At 43.0% G+C, this 26,125-nt stretch overlaps 1 protein-coding gene across 5 annotated transcripts in view; it reads right to left on the bottom strand.

The window, feature by feature from the left end:
• Filip1 (filamin A interacting protein 1) overlaps nucleotides 1-26,125 on the bottom strand; it is a 210,396-nt gene that overhangs the window by 77,916 nt on the left and 106,355 nt on the right. For all 5 annotated transcript variants that reach the window (XM_076576780.1, XM_076576782.1, XM_076576783.1 and 2 more), the window contains exon 2: nucleotides 17,832-18,110. In XM_076576780.1, the coding sequence (XP_076432895.1) occupies nucleotides 17,832-18,110 (279 nt within the window). The remainder of the gene's footprint in view (nucleotides 1-17,831; nucleotides 18,111-26,125) is intronic.

Here is a 26,125-nt window from a genome sequence, read left to right as displayed (position 1 = left end):
AGAGATTTGTCCTGACTGTGGACAAGGCAGGAAAACTCTAGCTACAAGTTACATTCTGACTTCCATGGTCCCCGAACCCCCTGTTCCAATGATCTCTCTTTATATTGCCTTGGCTGGTAAGTCTATAGTCATAATCTAGTTCTCTGGCATTAGAAAAACTGTAACCATCTACAATTTCAAGTCTGTTCCACCAATTCAGCTATTTGCCATTGATTCTTTCTAGAAATTTAAATCTAACAATATTTGATGATGGCAGAATCTCTAAACCATTGACTTTTCCATCCTTTCACTGGCTTTCATTCTCCCTTCCCCAATATGCACCTTTTCCTTCTCATCTGGCCTCAGTTTCCACTGCAGACATCTTCATTTTTCTGCTCCTCCCCTCACTTGATTATACTCTCCAGGTCAAACTACATATATCCTTGTTTAAATCTAAGTCTTCATCTCTAATGTTCAAATCCACATCCAGCAAAAACACATCATACTAACTGATCTCACGTTACATTCACGGTTATCAGCCTTAACTGGCCAGCTAAGACTACCAACAAATCATTATAGTAATTCTCTACCCTCTCTCATACTTTGACATCCCAACTTCCCCTTATCAAATTATTCACACACATTCCCCCTTACTGCCCAGCTTACCAAGAAAATCAAAACAACTGGGAACAAATTTCCACGATTTTCTATCACCCCACAGTCTATGGTAGCTCACTCCAGAACACTCATGTCCTGCATGGAGAATGGAACTGTCGAGGCCAGCCTCTCACCGTGTACACTGGGGCCTGTCCTCTCTCAACGACTCAGCCAGTCACCAGCATTGGGGCTTTTGCTGCACTAGCTCATGTTCATCAGCCTGCGTGTAAGTCCACTTTCCCTTGCTGTGACAGAACACTTGAGAAAGTAAGGCTGAAGCAGGAGAGATTTGTTTTGGCTCAGCCTTTCAGAAGCTCATGGTCTTGGCTCGATAGCTTTCAGGCCTGTGGTGAGGCTACGCACCTTAACAGAGAAGCACATGGCAGCCAGGAAACAAAGGATGGCCTAGGTGCCACTGTCTCCTTCAAAGGCTGCATCTCTTAGAAAACTACTTCCTTTTTTTCTTTTTTTTTTTTTTAAGAAAACTACTTTCTTTAACTATGCCCACACAGAGACATGCAAATACAACAGATAAATAAATACATCTGTTTCTATTGTCTGTGTGTACACGGTTTCAAGGATGACTACCTTGCCAAGAAGGGGGCTCACCCCTAGAAGATGAGAATTCCCCTTCTTCAGCAGTCATTAGTTGCCTGTAGTTCTTTGTCTAGAGGTGGGACCATGTGAAAGTTTTCCCCCATCTACTTAATCTGCCCACTGATACTGCCATTGTTTGGGTCTCATTTATGCAGTCATCTTTAGGAGATCCGTTCACAGCAAACATCATGGTGTTCTGGCTCTTACAATCTTCCTGGCCTCTCTTCCACGATGCTCTCATAGACATAGGGGCTTGGATGTCAATGTATCCACTGGGGCTGTGCTCCCCATGATTCAGTGATCTCTGGATTGTGTTCAGTTGTGGTTTTCTGTGACAGTCTTATTTGCCGAATGAGAGGCTTCTTTGATAAGAACTAAATCTTTGACACGTGAATCTTTGAGCTATAAGAGCATATAAACATTCAGTTATTTTTCCCATCAGAATAAGGTTCTGTGACTCTGCTTCCCCCTCAGACCTCACTTCACCTTTCTCCTTTCCTTTCTGAGAAACTCACTGAAAGAGCAGCTTGTACTTGCTCCAGAATTCACTCCTCAGGATGATTAGGATTTCTTTGAACATCTTCTCATCAGGATTGTGCACCAGTGGCTCCCCTGATGCCTCTTATGAAGGTAAACCTTGATGTCCTATTGCTAATTGCAATGGTCAATTCTCATTCTCCATTTTCCTTGCTCCAGCATGACACTTTTGATCCTTCTCTTCCTAGTGAAAACTTGAACTCTGGAACCATGTGCTAACTTCTTCCTGACCTCTTGAACTACTCATTCCCAGTCTTCTCTCCCAACTCTACCTCATCTTTCCAGTATCTTATGCCAGAATTGTCTTCTTACCTCCAATCTGTATCTAAATGTGTTTTCTTCATGATTTCATCCAGCTTCTCCTAAACCCGTAAGCCTACTGCCTGGTTCCCTCAGCATTTTCTTTTTTATTCTTTCAGCCTCTAACATCCATGTGACTAAAAGCATTTACTAACTCCTTTCTATTTCAGTATATACTATGATTTCATTTCTCCTGACAAATCCCAATAACTACAATAGCCATGTACAGAAGAGTAAAGTAGTATGCTTGGAACTAAGATGAGTCCTAGTTCTTAAATACCTAAGCAGAAAAACTACAGGGAAGTGTTACTAAAATAGTAGTAAAATTTGAAAACAATTATTTTCTTTTTTTTAACAATTATTTTCTTAATCTAAGAGAGGGGATTAATTTTGATTCCTATCAGAGCCATAAATGGAAAGATTGATATCTGACTAACAATAGTTATTATAAATTCCACAGAATAAAAAATGTTCCAAAAGCAAAATAAAAATTACACAGGGAAAATATTTGACTTATTGCCTGTACCATAAAGAACTAACAGCTATATAAAGAACACTTCTTAATGTAAAACATCAAAATTCCAAAGTGGCAAAGAGAACAGACTAGTCAAATAAATGGAAAGAGAACATCTCTAAGAATATTTGTAAAGATGCTCGCCGGGCCGTGGTGGCGCACGCCTTTAATCCCAGCACTTGGGAGGCAGAGCCAGGCGGATCTCTGTGAGTTCGAGGCCAGCCTGGGCTACCAAGTGAGCTCCAGGAAAGGCGCAAAGCTACACAGAGAAACCCTGTCTCGAAAAACCAAAAAAAAAAAAAAAAAAAAAAAGATGCTCAATAATTCATTCATAAGATAAGTGTAAATTAAAACTATGAGGAAATGCTCATTCCATCTACCAAACTGTCAAAGGAAATAAAACATCTAATGGATAAAATAACAGGCAGCAGTGTTTGTTGGCAAAAGTATGAAAACATAGAACTATGCAAGGCAAATGAGTAAAAGACTAAACACACACCTTGGAGTCATCAGTTCCATATTTGAGGAATTAGTTCCATATTTAGCCAATAGAGAATGATTTGTACACATGATAAGATACACTGTATACATGCAGCATTAATACAGTGACCAAAACTCATGTATACACACATATACAATAATAAAATTTTTAGATAATCCCCACAGGACTGTGAACTTGCAAATGTGCTCTCCTAATTGCTGATTCTGAAATTCAGGTAAAGACAGGGTCTGCTATAATTGGTGCACATTGTTTCATGTTTCCTTTCAATCCCTTGATCAGGAATTGTTTAACATCAGAGCAAGCATTTCCAGATATCAACAGGTGCTGTTTCCGAAAGGATGCTAGGAATCCTGTCCTACTCCGAGCAGGCAAGCATATGCATTGTTGGTGTGCAGTACTAGTCTACAGACAAGAATTACATGTGAGCTGGAGAGCCCAGATGATAAGTATTCTTTCTGCAAAAAAATTTTTTTGGATATTTTGTATGTATGTGCCCATGTATGCCATGTGCTTGCAGGTGCCCAAGGAGGCCAGAAGAGGGCATTGGATCCCCACAAAACTGCAGTTACAAGTGGTGGTGAGCCACTGGATGTGGGTACTGGGAACACACCTAGTTCCTCTCTAAGAGCAGCAAGTCCCGTAAATGCTGAGCATTTCTGTAGCCCCCACACAGTCCTTTTAATTCAGAGTTTATGCCCTTCCTTTTAACTATATGTGAATGTCCTGATGAAATGATTTCAACAATTCTCATCAGTGCCCCATTTTTCCTCCTCAATAGTCACAAGTTGAGTAAAAAACTATTTCTTGCCAACAGTGATGGCATGGGTCACTTTGAGTTGTTCATAGCTTCCAGGCTGGTCTATTACTGGTTGACTTGGTACTTGTGAAGTTCCATTTTAATCCCAGTTGGACTTGTCAGCTCTGCAAAGACAAATACGGTATGAACTTGTCTTCCCTCACCCTAGCACCCTGAAAGATTCCCTGCAGACCAACGGGAGGGAAAGAGAGAAGAACAAGGGGAAGTACTGAAGAGTGAGCCATCCTTTATCTACTGTCTTTATCCAGTGGTTTCCAAGCAAAGAGAAGGGAGCAGAAGAGATTAAAGACAAGTGAGGACATTGATACATACTGTCAAGGTTCACACACAGGTGGTGCTGATACAGTGCCACCATCAGTTTAAATTTACTATATTCTGGACATTGTGTCCTGCATTTGATTTGGCTTTATTTTTGGATGGTATTTGGATCAAATCTAGGACCTCACACCTCACACTTGCTAAGTGCCTGGTCTACCATGGAGCTATAAACATAGTCTTTGCATTTTATTCTGTTTTTAAAGTCAACAAATTTCATTTTTAAAAACTTTTTATTACAATTAAAAGACTATAGAATGTTGCTAAGAATCAGGAAAAAAAAAAAAGCAAGATGGAGTTGAGATACGGATGAAGGCAACTGTGGCCTCAGTTCAAAATGTGAATTCGAGGCCAAAAGTGTCAGCCAGAGCTCGAAATCCAACAAACTAAAAAAAAAAAAATTGTTTTATAAGGAAAAAATCCTGTTGGTAGATGACTTAAACTTCTTCCCCTTATCTACGGAACGAGATTCTTTGCCAGTGTTTGCTTTCTTAACTTGGACCGCTAATGCAACAGTGATGCGCTGCTTTCTTTGGCATGCCATTTGGTGATTCAGTGTAATTTAAAAATCATTAGCAGTCAGAATTCAGTACAAGGTGGAATTTTTAAAAGACAATTTAAAAGAGAGCATGATGCCCAGGTCTGTAGGGAAGTGTTGTGGAGGGAAAGAACCCTAGCTTTGGAGCCCGTGGGATGTGATACGCCTTACAAAGAGATGCTCTGGGGAAGCCTCTGAGCCTGTCTACCCCTCAACCCACCCAGAAGGGAATGGTGATGATTAAATAGTGAAGATCCTGCCACACCAGGCAGCAAAAGATGGATAAATGGACATGACAAATACTAGGTTTATGTATTCCTTTGCTTTTTCCACAGGTCATTCATTTGTTGTAATATGGAAACACACACCTAAGTAAACACAAGGCCCACAGTAGGTCACCCTCTCACCTCCCCCAACAATGTGCTTTTGTGTGGAAGAGGTGCCAGAGCTTCTCAAAGGAAGTCCCGGGGAACCTAGGATTGCCACTCGGGGCCAGGAGATTATGGTGGAGACATTTGCGGGGCGGGAGCCCACCTGGTGTCTGGCTAAGCGACAGCTCTGTCACTCACAGTGACCCAATACAGTCAAGAAAAGCACTACCTAAAGTGCTGTGGTGCGGCCACTGTGACAGGCAGAAGGGGAGCCACATGCCAGCATGCAGGCATGACCAGATGCTTCCTTGAGTTCTCCTCCTGGTCATGGTACTGAATCTCCTGTCAGAGCCAAATCTCTGCATTTAACATTCGATGACTTCTAGAAAAAAGTAAGAGTCCACTTTACAAAAATCTGATAGTAGCTTATTAGTGTGATGAGGCTTACAGACAGGGCCTAACCTTGAGGAGCCTGCGACTTACAGTACTCCTCAACATGAACCAGTGGAGGAAGTCTTGTCAGAAATGAAGTACAGAAGACTGAGGAAATATGGACCTGGGTATGCTGAACAGACAAAAGCACTTAGTCAGGAGAGTATTGGGGAGAAGGGGGCCTTAAATATTCTGCCTAAATTCACAGGGAACAGAGACTTTGCTGAAAAGTCAATGTCTATATACAAGCACAGGTGCTTTCGTTCATCTAGCTCCTTTACGTGGCCAGTGGTCAGCCCCCACTCCCCACAGCATGGAGAGCCAGCATGGCCATGGAGAGGGTGGTTGGGGGATGGGTGAGAGATGTAAAGAGACTGAAATGAAGGTGGCGGTAATCAAGTCAACAGAACGATCCTGGACCAAAAGGGATATTTCACTCTCAGTGAAGAGAAAAGGCGAAGAGAAGGAGGCAGTAAGTGGAGACTTGAGGTTTGGAAGGAAGTTAAGAAGACCTCAATCTCCTAACTCAGCTAGGGATCCCTGGGGAAACAAAAACCTCAGGAGCAGAAACAGGTATTAGGAGAAGAAAAGGCCAAACCCAACATCTAGATTGTGTCCAGTGTCCTCTTTTTAAAAAGGAAAGAGAAAGAAAGAAAGAAAGAAAGAAAGAAAGAAAGAAAGAAAGAAAGGAAGGAAGGAAGGAAGGAAGGAAGGAAGGAAGGAAGGAAGGAAGGAAGGAAGGAAGGAAGGAAGAAAGAAAGAAAGGAAGAAGAAAGGAAGGAAGAAAAAAGAAAGAAAAGGAAAGGAAGAAAAAAGGAAAGAAGGAAGGAAAGAATGAAAGGGAAGGAAGGAAGGAAGGAAGGAAGGAAGGAAGGAAGGAAGGAAGGAAGGAAGGAAGGAAGGAAGGAAGGAAGGAAGGAAGGAAGGAAGACATCATGAAATTTGCAGGCAAATGGAACTAGAAAAAAAATCATGCCAAGTAAGGTAACCCAGACCCAGAGAGACAAACATGGTATATATTCACTCATAAGTGGGTATTACCTATAAAATAAAGGATAACTGTGCTACAATCCACAGACCCAGAGAGACTAGGTAACAAAAAGAGTTCCTGGTGGTGGTGGGACACTAAGATCTCCCTAGGAAGGGGAATAGAAGAGATTTCATGAGTGGATTGTGAGCAGGTGGATAGGAACATGAGCAATCAGGTTGAGGGGGGTGGAGGGAGAAAAGGGGGCACATTTCAGGTCAGGTAGAAATCTGGTACAACGGAATCTTGCAGGAATTTACAATAATGACTCCAGCTGAGACTCCTAGCAATAGTGGATAATGTAGCCTAAACTGGCCATCTCCTGTGACCAGGCAAGACTTCTAGTGGAGGGACTAGGACACCAAACAAGCCACATAATCCTTGACCTATGGTCTGTCCTGCCTATGGGATATGCTGGGGTAAGGGTGGCCTAGAGGTTGAGGGAGTGGCCAACCAATGGCTGGTCTAGCCTAAAATCCACACCAGGAGAGTAAGCCCACCCCTGACACTGCCTGAAGTACCAGGACCCACAGGCTGGATGACCCAGACAGAGACCAAGATAGAGCCAAACACAACTAGAGAAAAAAAGATATCAAAGAAATGATGCCTAATGATATTCTACTATACTCATAGATTGGTGCCTAGCCCAGTTGTCACCAGAGAGGCTTCATCCAGCAACTGATGGAAACAGAGACCCTCAGCCAGACTGAGCATCTGAGCTTGAGGAATCCTGCTGAAGAGAGGAAGGAAGGATTGTAGGAGCCAGAGGGGTCAAGGACATCCCAGGAAAACCCACAGAATCATCTAACGTGGGCTCATAGGGGCTCCCAGAGACTGAACCGACAACCAGGGAGCTGACCTAGGCACTCAGCATATATGCTACAGTTGTATAGCTTGGTCCTCTTGTGGGACTTCTAACAGTGGGAGCAGGGGCTGTCTCAGACTCTTTTGCTGGCTTTTGGGACCCTATTCTTCATATTAGGTCACCCTGCCCAGCCTTAACACATGGGGAGGTGCTTAGTCTTACTGCAACTTGATATGCCATGTTGGTTGATATCCATGGGAGGCCTACCCTTTCCTGAACAGAAACGGGGGAGGAGTAGATTAGGGGGTGGGATGGAAGGGGAGTGAGTGGCAGGACTGGGAGAAAAAGGGGGAGGGGAAACTGCAGCCAGGATGTAAAATAAATAAATTAAAAAACAAACACACGTTGCAGCATCCCTGACATCACTCAGACACAGCACTACCATCTTTCCTCTTCTGAAAACATCCTCACATAGCTGCTTTCCCAAGCTCCCTGGGATACCAGCCATCTGCTGTGAACCTAAACACCTGAAGAGCCGACTCAGTAGATGGACAGTCTTGTTTCCATCCCTTGGTGGTTGGTGCTAATTATCAACTTGATAGAATCCACAGTCTCAGGGGAGATGGGCCTCTGGTGCGTTTAATGTGATTACACTAATTGAGGTGAGAAGACCCAACCACTGTGGGTGGCCCGGGTCTCTGACTGGGATCCTGAGCTGTGGAAAAGGAGAAAGGGAGCTAAGCAAAGCAGCAGGTATCCCTCTGAGTTCCCGGTGGTGGATGGTGGTGGATGTGATGTGACCAGCTGCTTCAAGCTCCTGCTGTCTTCAGTTCCCTACCATAGTTGAGTGTACCCTTGATCTGTGAGCCAAAGTAAGTCTCTCCCCCACTTAAACTGCCTTTTATTTTATTTTTTTCTTTCTCTTCCTTTTTTTCCCCACTACTATGTACAGTTCCTTAAATTGCTTTTGTCAGGGTTCTCTGTTTTTGTTTTATTTATTTGTTTGAGACAGAGTCTCACTGTCTATACCTGACTGGCCCGGAACTCACATAGTCCCGACTGGCTTTGAACTCTCGGTGATCCTCTTGCCCTCTGGCTCCCATGTGCTGAGATTAAAGGCGTGTGCCACCACGCCCGGCTTTGTCAGGGTATTTTTTTAATCGCAGCAACAGGAAAGAAAACTAAGACACATCCTGCGCTCTGAAGCAGCACTGGGATCTATAAATGTCTTCTGAAGTTCTCTCCTCCCTTGAAGCCATGACACATCACTTCCTGCTCTGTAACCAGGACTCCCTTTCCTCTCTAGCCAGTACTTTTTCCTCCACCCCAGGCTCAGTATTGTCTAAGGGCCTGTCAAGGATGGATGCCTTGGCACCAGCCCCATGCTCCTCAGGCATGGCCATGTTTTTTTCTCTACATTCACTTTTTTTTCTTTAAACACAGAGTTTACTTAAGCACACGTGGCTACTTTAAGTGGCTACTTACATTAATTAGCAATAGGAGCTAAAGAGATGACTCAGAGGTTGAGAACACACTGCTCTTCCAGAGGACCTGAGTTCAATTCCCACATCCACCCTGGGCAGTCTAGGAGCACCTGTAACTTTAGCTCCAGGGCAACCAATGCCCTCTTCTGGCCTCCAAAGGCACTGCACTAATGTGCACAACCCCACACACAGAGATGTGTACTCACACAATTTAAAAAATTGTAAGACAATATATTTTTTTAATTAGAACTAAACAAAAGTCAAAACACAACTTCTCAGCCTAATTAGCCACATGTCAAGTAACTACAAGCCACATGTGGCTAGTGACTGCCATACAGGTAGGGGCAAGTACAGAACATTCCTTTCTTCATCAGAAGTTCCAGCCAGTAGCACAGGTCTAGTTCATACTATATAACACGGTTCCAGACCTTAGCACAATTGACTCCATGATGGGAGTACCACTCAGGATGTAAGACTCAGCGTGTAGACAGTACTGCCAGGCAAAACCAAGACCTAATCCATCGAATTCATAGTTCTGGGAAAGTCTCTAAATGGACTAACCTTGCTTTGGGGCTTCTGTAGTTCTGCTTCTGGCTAACTGTTCTTGTTAACTGAAGCATGTCAATCCAGAACAAGGTTTTTAATGCTTAAAATCTCACCCTGAGAAAAGTTCGGGGCTACACTGGGATCACAAACACCCAGTGTAGTCGCTGGCTGACTGATCAAGACTTTCTATTGGCTCAAATCTGTATTCGAGCAGTCTTCTCTAATAGATACCCTCCCTACAACAGGAGCCCTGGAGGTGTAGATGTGTACTTCCTCTCCCCTGGAAGTCATTCTAAAACCAGGAGGCCCTTCTGCTCCAAATCCATTTCATGTGCACAGACATTTTGATTTTACTCAAAACTGGCTCCATACGACAAATACACATATACGACAAATAATTGGGGAATGTTTACATCGATAATTGGAATATTTGGACAGAGTTCGCTCAACTAGAATGACTGAGCTCATTCTCACTGATAGAAAAGCAGGTCACAGCAGAAAGAGGGTGTCTCCATCTTTAACTGAGTTCCCTACAGAGGCTTTTCTCAAGTCCAGATCCCAGCAAACAACCAAAAATATTTTGTGGGAGATTTTCTTTATTAATATGTTCCCTCCCCACACTTCTCAACAAAACCAAAGTTCTGCCCTGTACTATCAGTGAGTATATTGTCCTCACTACAGACTGATTCTATTAGGAATGCCAAATATATTCCACCCCAAACAGTGAAAAATCAGACAGCAGAGCTCTTTGTCAAAATGCAGACAATACTGCCACTCGATTCTGAGGCTTTCTAGTCAACAAAAGGCCAGATGTGATCTTGATTTTAAGCAGAAAGCAGCCTGCCTTTCTGCCTCCTGCACTCAATGAAGACATGCCATTCCCAGCGCTCCAATCATGTCCTCGGTGTGAGATTTCACTGGGCGCCTTGTTCAAGGTGACCTGAGCCTGATATTCTAAAGATGAAGCAGTTGAGAACAGGTGAGTCATCCAGCTAAAAAGCCAGAAAGGGTAACTGAAATCCAGCACTTCAGAAGCATGGAGGAGTTTCTACAGGAAGCCACACCCTGTGACAAATGGAACCCATTTAGGAGAAGAAAAGCGATCACCAAAGAAAAAGGTGGTATAGTGCACCCCTTTGAGACGAGCCTTTTGTGCTTGGCTGCACTAAGTGAATCCCTCCGAGTTGATTATCCTCATCTTCAGTGAAGTATGACAGTTCTTTTTAAAGATGACAAAAAGGAGGGCTGGGGAAATGGATCAGCAGTCAAAAGTGCATAAAGCTGCAGGGGACCTGAATTAACTTCTCAGCATCCTCATGACATCAGGTGGCTCACAACGCCTTGTAGCTTCAGCTCCATGGGATCCAAGGCCGTAGGCACCTGAACTCCTATGCTTGCACACAGACACATACATGTAATTAAAGACTGCTCTACCCCCCCACAAAAGAAGATCAAAACAAACAACCAAAGCAACCCCCAAAGAACCCTGGAATCATTGTATGTGTGCTAGAAATATCATTGCAAATATTTATGACCATTATCAGTTATTCAATAATAATTCAATTTTGTATACGATACTTATACTTTATATAATTCAAATGTTTTTGAATACATTACTACATCAGTCTTGGTCTGAGATAGCTCAGTTCATAAAGTTCCTGCATGAACACACACATGTGCACATATAACACACAGACATTTATCCATTCACAGACATGATCATGTACATATACACACAACTAAAATTGATCTTATGAATGCTTCAAAGGGAGTATAAATATTAGAACATTTTGACATCATCAGTCACCGATAGACTAACAATGATGATAGATGCCCAGCCCCTTTCTAGTCCCTTCTTTAAAGGTTTTGTTTTTTTTGGCAACAATATTAGTACATAAGACGCTCGTAGAACAGGTATAGACGGATGCTATGATTTGTACATAACACAATTATGCAGGACTTCAGAGCAGAATGAGGGCAAAAGTTGGAGGGAAGGAAGTATAAAAGACTTCACAGAGAAGGTAAGCCTTTAGTGGTCTCTGAAGACACATAAACTGGTTAAAAAAAAAAGCAAAGGATAATACACTACATTTTCCCAATAGAGACCAAATTTTGGCTTGCAAGTATTCTCAGTGTGAAAGAAACAGAAGATAAATTCCCCATGGGATGGTGATGGTGTTTGAGTTTGTTACGAGTGTGAGTCAGAGTCGTGGAAGAGTGTCCATCCTGCTTATTTGGATAGGAATGGTCATTTAAAGGAACACTGAAAATGACTTTTCATAGCTAAGGAGTAGATAGTTAACAGAGTCTATCAACCAGCCTGAGAAATTTTTATTTCTATCTAATAAAGGCTAAAGCTGTCCTATAAATTCCTAAGCAAGAGAATGACATAATCAAGAGGAATACTTTGGCAAAAGTTGTCTCCAAAGTCTGCTGACCTCTTGGCCCCCAGCTCTCATATTTGACCAATGATTATAGACATGGTCTCCATTCAAAATCTGCCTGCATGTTAGGTTTCAACATTTAATGGGAGGTTTAGTCAGTGTCCTAACTTCACCATTTCTTCACACCATTAACTTCAACGGGCTTCACTGCTACTTCCAAGACCACACTCAATATTCTGTTAGTTAAGTCAGTGTCACACCAAAAGCTATGTGCACATCTCCAGTCTCTCCTGCCCTTTCTTGATTGTTCTCAGTTGGCCTTCTCGTTCAACCCAATAGTTCTTCTTCCTTGCTGGGTACTCCTCACCTGCACTCTCTACTTTCCTGTTCTTCCATCTGGTCTTTTCACTGGAGCCATTCTGACAACGCTAACCCTAATTTCAACACCATGAATGTGTCTCCTGTTAAAAAGGAGACAAATGCAGTGTCACTTCCTGTACGTCTCTATAGTCTACTCATGAGTGACCACATTATCCATGACAATCTTCGCTAATACCTCCCCGCCATCTGGGGCAGTGATTCAGCACATAGGTGATCTTCCTAAGCATCCCTGATGAGCCCACATCTCCTCTCAGTGGGGCAGACATCACTTTACTTGAATGAGAAGGGCAAGCCTGTCAGGGAGCTCTTTCAACTACCTTCTCCTGAGAATCCAACCTCTCATCCGCCTGTCACACAGAAGATGGAGGGTTTTCCTCCATTTCCTCCATCCAGGTCATCTCCCAAGTCATGACTTCAATTCTCTTTCTTATGTCTGCTCCAAGAGTCTGTCATCAACAAGCCTTTCACTGCCTATATCCTCGGCTCCTTTCTGGTCTGTAACCTCTTAACCCATCAATACAGTAAAATCCTTTAATCACTGAAAACCTTCCCTGACATCACCCCCCTCCAGCTGCCAACCTGTCTCTGCTTTCCTCATTCAAACTTGTCCAAGTAGCATATATATTAACCAAGTTTAGTAACAGTCACACTAGAAGGTAGGACATCCCCCTTCATACATCAGGGACTGAAGAGAGGTCCAGAGTCAACACTTGGAGGGCCAAGCAGCAAGCATGAACTTTAGACCAGCAGCTGTGGAGCCTGCATGGGACCAGACTAGGACCTCTGAATTCGGGAGATGGTTGTGTAGCTTTGTCTGTTTAAGGAGCCCCTGGCAGTGGGATCAAGATCTTTCCCTGGTGCATGAGCTGGCTTTTTGGAGCCCACTACCTATGGTGGGACACCTTGCACAGCCTTGATGCAGGGAGAGGGGCTTGATCCTGCCTCAACTGAATATATCAGGCTTCGCTGACTCCCCATGGGAGGCCTTACCCTTTTGTAGGGAGGGATGGAAGGGTGTTAGGGGGGAAAGGCTGGTGGGGGGGGGGGGAAATCTGTGGTTGGTATGTAAAATGAATAAAAAATTTTCTTAAAGAAAAAAAATCTACCACATTTCTCTGCAGGATTTAGCTTTCAAGTCACACTGTTTGCATCTCTTAAAGAAAGCTCAAAATAGAGAAAAGTAATGTGGTGGTTTTGAAATAAAGAGGTTAACATGTGTATTCCAAGGACCTTCGCAGTGGGTAGCCATTCCAGCTTTGGTCTGGAAGTTTCAACCCCCATTGAGGCTTTGGTAACTATCACGCCTACAAGGCGGGGCCAAGAGAGGACCCTGAAGACCGGAGATCCAGATGCACCACCTTCTCTTGGTTCCCGGACCCTGGACGCTAGAGGTAGACCGAACAGAGTTCCCCAGAGAACACCGCCGGACTGCGCTATGTCTTCCCCAGACCCTGTAGCCTATCCCTTCATTTGTGAGTTACCCCACAAAATAAACCTCCTTTTTAACTACGAGGAGTGGCCTTAATAATTTCACCAATAGACCTTCATTGTATAAAACATGTTTTACTGCTCAGCTAAAGAGGGAAGTATCAGGCCCTACTGCCATGCATGAGTATGTACTTCAGATTTAAATTACTCTTAACCATTCTTTTTTTTCTAAATTCCTAGATTTCTGATAGGCATGCTCTCTATTTCTTTAACTTCCTTTCATGCTTAGAATTCCTGGGATCATTTTGGAAAGCATTCCCAGTGATTCAATTCATAAAGCCAAAGGGAGCTCCTGCCCTCCCCAAGCAGAGTTCTCTGCCCGCCTGACTGATGGACCTCTCAGCTCTCTGATGCCTCAGGCTGGGATAAGGAGGATCCTAAGTTTGAAAATAGTAAGTGTATGAAGCTCTCCCATAATAATGTTCCTCAAATGCTGTAAAAACAACCACTATTAAGTGATTTTGTAAAGTTCCAAGAATAAATGAACTGCTTTGGCAAGAAAGATATGCCGAGAATAGGCTTCCCTTCAGTAGATGGAGAAGCAGAGACAACTCAGGAAGAATATTAAAGAAAATGGCTAGACATTCCAAAAAGGCAGAGCAGAGGGAGCTGAAGTCCTTTGTACATAGAAGACTGTTTCATAAGCCATGCTTGAGATACGTCACCCTCTGCCAGTTGCCTAGGGTTAGAGACTGATTTCTCAGTGTGTCAGTGACTGTGTGGCATAGCCTGCAGAACACCAAAGTCAACAGAGTTCTGATCTATCATCTAATTGGCTTATCTAGTTTTCTCCTCCATGTCTCTGTAGATGCAGGGAGAAGAGAACAAAACATAACAACAAAGGGAGAAATGATGAGATCCAATTAGAGAGATTTCCCCTCTAAAATGTATTGAAATAGATAAGCCAAGGGAACTTACAATATAAAATGATTTTTTGAGTCAAGAAAATGAATTTATTCATGTTTTGTTTTTGACTTTACAAGAATGTACTTTTGCCAAGTCTTTTGTGTTGTGGTTTTTATGATGAGATTACTACTTCCTTTGAAGTTTTGTTGATTTTAGTACAGCCAAGTTGACAGGATTCTTAAAAGTGCTATTTTAGAATAAATACAAGGGAAAATGAATCACGGTGCCCAAACATTGGTTTGGGTGTACAGTTTCATTACTTTCAGTTCAGTCTGGGAAATATGTAACTAGTTTTTCAGAGAGTAAAAGTGTTCCAATTTATTAGAAAGCACGTGTTACTGGAAACAGTCAAGGACAGAACTGTAATAACGGAAACCAGCTTAACAACCTTGATGCCAGCAACATTGGCTGGTCCTGGTGCTGAGATGGCAAGCTTGCGTCTGCTGAAGTGTGGTAAGGAAAAGTCCGGAAGATGTCCTCCTCTAACAGACTTCATCATTGTCTTGTACCCTTGACACTGTAAGCCCATTTTTCTGTGTACCACCCTACTTCCTTTGACCTGTAGATGTGTCCCCCTAAGGCTTCCGACTTCTATCACTTCAGTGAATGCCAGCCACTGAGCAGTGAAAACAAAACCCCCAGACTTGCGTAGTACCCAGCACGTGCCATCTCTACTGGCCCCACATTTAATATTTGCAACACACCAAACTTTGGGCTCTGATCTCACTCTGTCCCTCTGATGAAACAGAATTCTTCAATTTCTCTTGCTTAAAAAGTATCTTTCTATACAATGTCTTTGGATTATGAGTTTACATATGAATATATATGAAGGAAACTCTGGAAATCAAGGGTAAATATAAAGTTCCCAAAGTCCAACCCCATGTGAACATTCCCAGAACACAAGTGATAAGGTGGACAGGATGTTAGACTGTATGTAAGACAAGGAATTTAGATCTATAGCAACTATGACTAAAAGGTTGACCCTTCTTGGGCCAAGGGCATAATTGGTTGTGATATAAAGGAGATAGAGTGAGTAAGTCATCTACAGTTTGCATTACAGTCCCAGTATTAGAGAGGACCTTGGGATGTCATCTCTAGGGTAATGAGTCACATGCAGCCAGCCCATAGAGAGACTGATGGCCAACGGAGGTCTGAGAAACAGTACACCAACTACTCCATGAATGTTGAGCCATCCCTACAGTCCTGAGCTGATAGTAACTTACTTCCCAATGCACAGTCCTGCCTCTTCTCCCAGCGCCAGCCTTTCAGACAGAACCCTTTCCCTTCTCCTGGCCAGTAAGCTTAGCAAACAGCCAGCACATTTTCATCAGCCCACTCCCATTTGCTAGTGTGAACAGCTTCCCACTGTTAGCCACAATACCATCCTCCAATGTGATGGTGCTAATAGAGCACAAATGTCTACTACAAAAACATCTCTGCATCTCCAAATCCAAGATCACTCTCCTCTTAAACAAATGTAACCTTGCAAAATGTACATTTACAAATGTGTACATATAGGCTCCTTTGTATGTGTGCGTCTGATTATCTGCTTTGCCATTTAAATCACTATGGAACTCGTTCCTGTTACCCTTCTCCCTGACGAATGATATTGTACACATTTTACTTTTTTATAACTGACCAGGAATCTGTGTAAGTAAATACCCTGTAGTCAAAGAGATAAATGAAAACACCCGTCTTTGGGACATCTGTCTACTTTCTTCCGGTTCCCAGGCGTATGGGCTTATCTTTTGCATACCAATCTAGAATAAAATGCAGTGCCACTGTGTCCCTAAAAGCCACATGAGTGGCCTCAGGGTCTCTCATGATATAATAGCCTTCTACAGAACAAGTGCCTGCAGGGGCCCCAGATTCACAGTAACCAACACAGCTGAAACGAGGCAAGAAGATGGTGTTGCTTTGGAAGGATCTGAAGGTGGCACACACCCCCTCACCATACTCAGTCCTCAGCAGTCACTGGAGCACCGCACCACTTAAAAGGCTGGGGTCATATTTAACTCTCCCCAATAAATGTAATAGACAAAACAATGACCACATTTCTAGAAGTGGTGACATTGCTTTTAGTAACGGTTGTGTTCTGGAAAGTTTTTCTTTTGCTATGAAATTTAAATGATTTTGTTTGGTTGTTATTTGCTTGTGGTGTTTAAACTTTAGTTCTGTATGTTTTCTATTTCTCTTTATTCCAGAGGATTCCTTATGTGCACACACACACACACCCAGATGGAAAGAGGAACATAGTAGCCACACTAGCTTAGAGTAGGCTGCAGATTCTCTCTCTGATACTGACAGAACCAGCAAGGCAACAAAGGTTTGCCTTCATGCAGTTGCTAGTATTCCCTTGGAGGCTCTTGCAACCAAACACAAAAACAAACAAACTAACAAAAGGGAAAACAATAACTTCATTCTTAAGTCATCCTGTCCTTGGGAAAAAAAGTTACTCTTCCCTTACTGTCAGAAAAAAATTATCTTAAGCTCAGAAATTAAAAAAATTTTTTTTGAACTGTTTCCTAAATCCCCCAAAACACAGACCTCTTGGGATGGTCCTGGCTCACAGAAAATAGAACAAGTTGGTGTGGGAAGGCAGAAAGATCACTGGACCAAGAGCTGGGAGACCTGAGACGAGATCTGGACAAGTTTCTGGCTCCTAGCCTTAGCTTCATTTATAAAATATGTATAACGATGTCTACATTTTACTGAGGTCAAATGAAATGGCAGACTTGAAAAAGTGTTGGGAAGCCATGCGGATTCTTCGCAATGTGCTATTATGTTCACTGGGTCTCATCTCCTAAGATGAGGCAGAACACCGAGGCTGAGAATCACAGAGGATTGTAACAAGATGAAGCAAAAAAGCTGAAGGCTCTAGCTTTCTTGCCCACTCTCCCCCGCCCCCAGAAGAAACACAAAAGTACTAAGCGCAACATGCCGTTTTTCCATTCCTAACATTTCTACATCTGTCAGTCAGAGCCCTGACCAAATCGGATAGCCTCTCTCCAGAATCTGAATTAACGATTGCCAAATAATATCACGAAGAAACTTTATGCTTCTAGAGAAGCTGGAAGCTGGAATCAGCACCTGGTCACTTGTCCTTCTTTAAACAAAGAGTTTCTCAGTGAAAACCTGTGCCCACATTAGGATTTAGACAGAAACGAGGAAGATAAGCCCCCTTTCCCAAAGATGCTCGCAGTCCACTGAGGGACGGTGGATAGGTCCTTCAGGAAGAAGCCTGACTCTACCTGCAGCTCTCCTTCCATTATACTCAGGAGCTGGATGAGATCCTCCTTGGATAACTCCAGAGACTTCTTGGTCTTTTTTTCACTTTCTCCAGATGGCTTGAGGTGCCGTTTGACAGTTCCTGAAGCCATGACATCATCTTCCTTCCGATTTGCCTTGTTCTTTTTTGCCTCTTCCGAGGGGCCTGTACCAGCAGCATTGCTGATGATGGAGGACTTGGGGCAGGAGACATGCCTGTTAGATGAACTTTCTCCACCTTGGTTTCGCGATCTCATTCCCACCTGCAACACATGAAAAGAGGCATTCTTCATCACCACTAAAACTATTTTTGTCTAAATACTTAGATACTTACAGCAGCTTTACAACTTCACCAATAAAGAGAAAAAGAATAGCTCCTGTTAGCTTCCCAGTAGCCTCGGTGAATACAATATTAAAATTTCTAGGAAAACACTTGGTTGGTCTTCAGGAAAAAGTAAAAACATCTCAAGCAAGATCAAGCCTGGCATCAACTGTTCTCAGTCACATTGATCCTGTCGGGTACAGGAAGATGAGAATGGCAATGTGTCCTGAGATCTTCCTTCCCTGTAGCTAGAGTTTTCCTGCCTTGCCCACAGTCAGGACAAATCTCTGTCACCTGCCAGTCCCACAGCCGCTCAGACCCAACCAAGTAAACACAGAGACTTATATTGCTTACAAACTGTATGGCCGTGGCAGGCTTCTTGTTAACTGTTCTTATATCTTAAAGTAACGCATTTCTACAAATCTATACCTTGCCACGTGGCTCGTGGCTTACCAGCATCTTCACATGCTGCTTGTCCTGGCAGTGGCTGGCAGCGTCTCCTTCTGCCTTCCTGTTCTTTTATTTCTCCTCTCTGTTAGTCCCGCCTATACTTCCTGCCTAGCCACAACCAATCAGGTTTTATTTATTGACCAATCAGAGCAACTTGACATACAGACCATCCCCCAGTACAGCCAAGTGCAGACCATCTCAGACACCTGCACTCAGGCCCATGGTCCTAATCATCCTCTATGCAAACCTGCTGGGTAACGCCACAAGGAACCCAAGAAAGGCTCCCACAGGACATACATTAACATCTCACAGCACTTCCCAAAGCAGTTTATTAATGAAATAAACACAGATGTGAATTCTCAAAACTCTTAGCCAGTAATCCTTAAAATTATCAATGTTATCAAAATCAGTGAAAACTGTGGTAGCCCAGACAAATAAATGTGACTGCGGCATTAGGACGGGACCCTAGAACTCGAGACACAGCAAAAAGAAGAGAGGAGGTCTGAGGGAAGCATGGATGCCGGGCATCAGCAATGCACACATCCTGGCTCACTGCTGCAGTCGCCATCCCACACTCACTAAGATATCAGTTATAGGGAAAACAGCGTGGGTTATACAAGAACTCACCACAGCAAGTTTGAAATAACACTGAGACTCTACATAAAACCCCTTACTGGAAAATTCACATTTGAAGCCTCGCCAGGGGTGAGCTGAACATCGCAATGGCAGGAAAACCCTAGAAGGGACAGCACACAGTGACGGGGAATTTAATTTTTCCATAGCCTCTTTTTTCAAGGTGGGTTTTCTTTATCAGTCACTAATAGTGGTAAGAGTATCAAAAAATTGGGAGAAAATAATCAATTTCAAAACAAAAATTTGAAACAATATTTTCTGGAGAAAAAGGAGAAAGCCACAGCTAAGGTATGAGCACACTGCATGGGGAGAACATTCTAGTTATTATATGATGAATGTTTTAGAGCTGTCTCCCTAGCACAAGAGAACAGGACCAACAGAGAAGCTGCCAGCCAACACACTGAGCTCAGAGGCCGGAACTTCAGTCAGTGGAAGAGAGCTCTATTACCCTGGGGCTGTGCCTCAAAACTTGCTTAAGGCCTCCAAACAGTTCAAGCTAATCGACTGTCTCACTTATCCAGAGGGTCTGATCCAGCTGGGGGCTCCTCAGCTATTGGTTCATAATTCATGTGTTTCCACTAGTTTGGCTATTTGTCCCTGTGCTTTTTCCAGCCATGGTCTCAACATCTCTCGCTCATACAATCCCTCCTCTCTCTCGCCAATTGGACTCCCTCCCGGAGCTCCACCTGGGGCCTGGCCGTGGATCTGGGGAGGGGGCGGGGGATAGGTGGGAAGAGGGGAATCCATGGCAGATATATAAAATTAAATGAGTTATAAAATTTTAAAAAAATTGCTGAAGACATAAAATCCTGGGTGAAGCAGGTGGTCTGTGGTAGTTTGAATGATGATTGTCCCCACAGGCTCGTATATTTGAATGTTTGCTCCCCAGTTGGTGGAATTGCTTGGAAAGAATTAACAGGTGTGGAGGAGGGGTGTCACTGGGGGGTGGACTTGAAGTTTCAAAAGCCCACACCACTCCCAGGTCATTCTCTCTGCTTTGTGCATGTGGGTAAAGTGCTCGGCTACTGCTACAGCGCCATGCCTGCCTACCCACTGCCCCACTCCACACCATGGTGGACCGCAATCCTCTGAAACTGCAAGCCGCTTTTTCTTCTGTAAGTTGCCAGCAATAAAAAAGTAACTAAAACATGGCCTTATTTAAAATTCACAGTATAAACAGCCGTTCCCCTGAAACAGCTAAACCACAAGATTTTCATTATTCATTCCAAACAGAATGACTTTGTTACCGGAACATAACTTCCCCTTAGGAACCCAGGCATATTTAGGAACTAAGGAAAGCTTTTAAAAACAGATTTTACAACAGATAAATAAACACAGTATGATATTCCCTTTCAAATAGTGAATATTCAAGTCTTCACATGTATATTAAAATCAACATCTCATGTCTTTTTTTGAAATTAACTCTTACAATGGAATGGACCCTTTTATGGGTGAGTGCTCTCTCTCTAACTGTAAACAATATGAACTAGAAAAGCATTCCTTGACATTGTCATACTGTCCTCTGACTGACTCGGTGATTACTTCTCAATTTCAGAGCCTCTTTTGTGCTTCTCTGGTAAAGAAAAAAAATTGACGTTATTTTACGATGGAAACCAGGGCACTTTGGAGTATGCCTACTGTACAATATTGCAGCTTATTTGTGGGCTAACCTAAGTTCCAAGACAACTTTTAAGAAAGGAAGTGGGGCTTGAGAGATGGCTCAGCAGTTGCTACTCTTCTGCAGGTGCTGCTATTCTGAGACTTGCAGATGAGGCCCATGAGGTTTAAAAACATAGAATAGAGTTCTCGTAGTCACTCAGCTGGGAAAAGCCAGGATCTGAGCATATGTCTCATGGTGGAAATCAGAGGATAGAGAGAAAATCATGAATGCTCATGAGATAATGTTTTTCTGGTGTGCACAATGAAATCGAAGAAATGCATGCATATGTTCCCCTCCACAGGCACCTTCATATAGTAATTGAAATTTGGTTACTAAAGAAAAAAACAAAACATCCAAACCAATGAACTGCATGCAGAACATGTAAAATGATAAATTTTCCAAGACCTTCCTGAGAAACAATCTGATCTAAGGGTACACATTATGGAAACAAGACATAAAGTCTGAACGGAGATTGACCATTACATGCATGTATACTGTCTTAAAAACCTCAGAGCGGAACAACAGCAAACATTTAAGGAGAAATGGTTAAATCGAGTCCATTGTGCTTACAAGGAGAATAGGCAGGTGGCAGAGAGTGTGCAGGTAGAGCCCCACAGGCCTTCAATAGCCTGCTGCCAGGCTACAAGTTTGAAAACTGTAGGTAAATTCCCTGAAAGAAATCAGACACCTTTGCACCCCTCCGTGGCATATCCTCAAAAGAGATTTCCCACAGAAAACGGGTAGAATACACTGAAGATTCACGTCAGGTTTTGCAGCTCTCTTTGAAAACCGGTATTATTTGGGGCACAGATTCTTCTCTTTCATAAGCAAACCATACTAACATAGTTCATTAAATACACTTACTTTTCCTTTCATAGCAACCTGTCAGCAACACAGGGCATGGAATTTGCTGAGCAGAGTGGGAAGAAAGGAAGGGCTGAATACCATTCTGCAACTCCTTTATCTGTGGTCCTCCCTCCTCCCCATCCCTGCTGCCTTCCACACCGGGCAGGACCACAGCCCTCGGTCAGATGGGTGATATCACATGAATTATAAAATATAAATACAAATATGTGGAGTTGTTTATGCTGAAATAACAGGCATTTCCAAAGCCTTTGGAGAAAATCCTGGAAAGATAGCTCAGTGCTAAGAGCATCAGCTTTTGCAGAGGACAGGTGGGCTCCTAGTACCTGTGTCCTGCAGCTTACAACAGCCTGCAGCTCCAGCACCAGCCTCTTATGGCCTCCCCAGTCACCCCCCTACACACACACACACACACACACACACACACACACACACGCACGCACGCACGCACGCACGCACGCACGCACGCAGACCACAATATTCTCTTTAAAAATAAAGAAAAGAGGAAAAGAGATAAGCGTTTAACAATTAAAGGTCCATTCTAGTCCCAAGCTTCCTTGGCCCTTCCAGACCCTAACCTCAAACCTTCCCTGGCACACTCACACTTACACTTGGTCCATATCACATACTCCTTTCCCTGTGATTCAACACTGCTCAAAATATTCCCTATCCTTACCATCAGTAAAAACCTCTTTTCTGCAAAAGTTTGGCTCTTTCTATGCTCATAGGCTTCTCAAGCACCCAACCCCTGTCTGTTTCTGGTTTTGTTTTCTCTATCCATAGCTTCAAGAGCCTACCCAGTATATAAGATGAGAATCCACAATATATGGATGTATATATTTATATTTTTTAATTACTTCATAGAATTATAAGGAACAAAACCTAACATACAGTAAAAAGGTAACCCTGTCACTACAGAGAAGCTTATGCTTATGCTTCACAATGTGGCCTAGCAAAAAGGCCTAGAGCCAGTGGAGTGCTGAACTGTTACCACAGAAAAGTCCTCATTCTTTCTTTCAGAGAAAAAGACAAAAAAAAGTGCTTAAAACCAGGGGCAAAAGAAATAGTCGGTTCTAGTTTTATGTCCTCTATGAATCAGGCTATGTTGATATTCGTGGTCCATGCTGCTGTAGACATGATGTATCATGATGGTGTCTGTGGTCCATGCTGCAGTAGATAGTGATGTTGACGTCCTTGGTCTGCATTGCCACTGGAGATCATGCTGAGGTGCATGGTCTGTGCTGGCAATGGAGGCCACTGAAGAGAACTCTTAAGAATGGTGATAGGGATGCTGAAGTGTAGCTGCTCATAGTTGAGGCTTTTGGCAGGGGTGGGGATGGGGAAGGACTCAGTTATCTTTAAAGGGCTGGCCACTAGGTGTTAGTGAGACTATGCTTCAGTGAGTAGAGGGGCAACTCAAAGTGAACTCAGTTTTCTTTCTTTCTTTCGTTCTTTCTCTTCTCCTTCTTTTCCTTCTTCTTCTCCTCCTCCTCCTTCTTCTGTGTGTGTGTGTGTGTGTGTGTGTGTGTGTGTGTGTGTGTGTGTGTGTGTGTGTGTGTGTTGGGGTGTTGGGGGAGGAGGTCATAAAGGAGGGGTGGACCTGGGAGGACTTGGAAGTGAGTATGATCAGGGTGCATTATGGGAAATTCTCAAATAATCAATAAAAATATTATGTTGGGGAAAAAGAGAGAGAAAAACCAACCAACTCGCTCCCTCCTTTCTCTGCACCACCAGGTTATTCCCTATGTGCATCTTGGTTACTCAGTTCAATCCGATTGAAACTATCCCAGCCCACGAAACGTTGGAACATCTCTCAGAGATTTCCATCGTCACAGCTAACACTGTTCAGAAAGGCTCCTGGATTTACCCCAAATGTTACAGTATTCTCCTAGGTTTACCCTAAATATTACCACATCTTTCTTTTTCTCCCTCATTGTCTGTATTCTTTAAATCTATGAAACAACCATATTTTTAAATTGTAAATGTTTTCCTTCTGCTAGGCCAGATCTAGCCAGACAAGTTGAATACCCCATTAAACAGTCTCATGAATCATTAGAATTTGAGGAAAGAGGATTTTCCGAGCCCCCACAACCATGCTGTAACCAAAAGGCCAAAGCAAACACCACGACTACGGCAAAACAGAAAAATATTATTTTGCCCTAGCCCCAAACTGTGCTGAGATGCTTTAGGAAGTTCTGTTTAATGAGACTCCAGGGTGATAGCGGCAGACCTATGCAAGTTTTACAGGGAAGAAAAAAAGGCTTAAAAACTCGCAAGGGACGAGGTCAGGGAAGTCCCCCAGAGTGAAGGAGCAGTGTGGAAATAGAAGAGCACACAATGTGAGCGTTGCACTGAGTGATGATGAAGGGTGACCTTCCTCAGTGATCTTAGTCTCCAAACGTTAAGTCCTCATCACAGCACCTGCTGTGCTGCCCCTGGCCCTCCTCTCCATAGTCCTCGCCTCATGCTCAAGATCCGCCGTCAGAGAAAATGAACTCCCACTCTTGACTCCCACCCATTTCCTACGTTGATGTGTCTCTGCATAGACGTGTAACTACATACCACAGCAGGCACAGTTTATTTTTACATGTTCATAGTTGCTCATGGGGCTAGAGAGATGCTCAGCTGTTAAGCTCACTGGCCGCTCTTTCAGAGGACCAGAGATTGATTCCCAGTGCCCACACAGCAGCTCACAAGCATCTGTAACTCCAGTTCAAAGGAATCCGGAAGTCCTCTGCTGGCTTCTAAGGGCACTGTATGCACACAGTGCAAAGACAAACACGCAGGCAAAATACTCATATGCATAACATGTGTTTAAAAATGTAAAAATATATTTGCTCCTGAATTCATAAAACAATCTAGTCCAACAGTAGAAGAAAGGGGCCAAGAAAGGGGGTATGAGGAGAAATATGCACAACATAAAACATATACTTCTAAGAAGACTTTAAAAAATAGACAGGTATATATAAGAAATTACTAATTTGCATCATCATCAATATTACTATTTTTTTTTTTGAGACATGGTTTCTCTGTATAGCCCTGGCTGTCCTAGCATTTACTCTGTAGACCAGGCTGGCCTCAAATTCACAGAACCACCTGCCTATGTAGACCAGGCTGGCCTCAAACTCACAGATCCACCTGCCTATGCATCCCAAGTGCTGGGATTAAAGGTGTGTGCCACCACCACCTGGCTTGCAATATTATTTTTAAGTAAAAGTTGATAAATGCAAAAAGACTACTCCACCCTCATATTTTAAATTGTTTTATGATGATCTCTCTCTCTCTCTCTCTCTCTGTGTGTGTGTGTGTGTGTGTGTGTGTGTGTGTGTGTGTGTACACATGTGCATACCTGTGTGAGGCTGCACTCATACTATGATGAGGGTGTGGAGGAGAGGACAACTTTGGGAGTTGGTTTTCATCTTCTACCATGTGGGTCCCAGGGACTGAACTCAGGTCACCAGACTTGGTGGCAAGTGTCTTTACCCACTGAGCAATTTCACTGGCCCCACTCTTGTGCTTTTTAAATCTCCTCTGATTATTGCAACAGGTAGCATTTCTTCTCCCTTGTCAATCGTGTGTGTGTGTGTGTGTGTGTGTGTGTGTGTGAGATATATTATATATATATTATCTGTTCACATGGGCTTGTACATGTGGTAGATAACAAGTGTGCACACAACACATGGAAGCCAGATGTCCATCAGGAGTCTTCTTCAACCATTCTCCAAATTATTTTTTGAGTCAGGTCTCTCACTGTAGCTTTGAGTTGGGGTCTCTCACTGGACCTAGGTCATTCAGCTAGACTGGCTGACCAGAGAACTTCAGGCATCTGTCTGTCTGAACACACCCCCAAACCCCAGTTTTAGGGTTACAGATATATGTACTGTGGTACTGAGAATCTAAACATAGGTCTTCATAATGCCATGTTTGTGCTACAGGTGCTGTACATATGGTGTTATTACCCCAGCCCCCTTCCTTAGAAATTTTGTACATTTGCTGTTCGTATTACCTGGCAAACATAAAATCTTGAGAATTAATTAGATTTCTTCATATCATCAAAATACCTATTAATAGACATTGCTGTTTGATTAAAATACCTTAGATAATAAAATAAAGGCTTATAGAACTTATGGCTTCCAGTAAATATTACCAGTTGAAAATCTAGTTAGAATCAAGAAAGACTACCTATGTTCAGACTAGCAATTGCCAAAAGCAATGAATGATATTTGGGGAATTTCCTAACACTAAAAAAAAGAAAGACTTATTGAAGTTAACACAAGCATTCTGTTGGAAACACGGAGCACTAAATAATAGCACTTATTTCCAATCTCATCTGCAACACTGAAATAACA

The sequence above is a fragment of the Peromyscus maniculatus genome, chromosome 7 (assembly GCF_049852395.1).
Source record: "Peromyscus maniculatus bairdii isolate BWxNUB_F1_BW_parent chromosome 7, HU_Pman_BW_mat_3.1, whole genome shotgun sequence".
In the NCBI taxonomy this organism is placed as follows: domain Eukaryota; kingdom Metazoa; phylum Chordata; class Mammalia; order Rodentia; family Cricetidae; genus Peromyscus; species Peromyscus maniculatus.
Note: the sequence above shows the minus strand (reverse complement) of the source record. Positions and strands in the feature narration are given on the sequence as shown.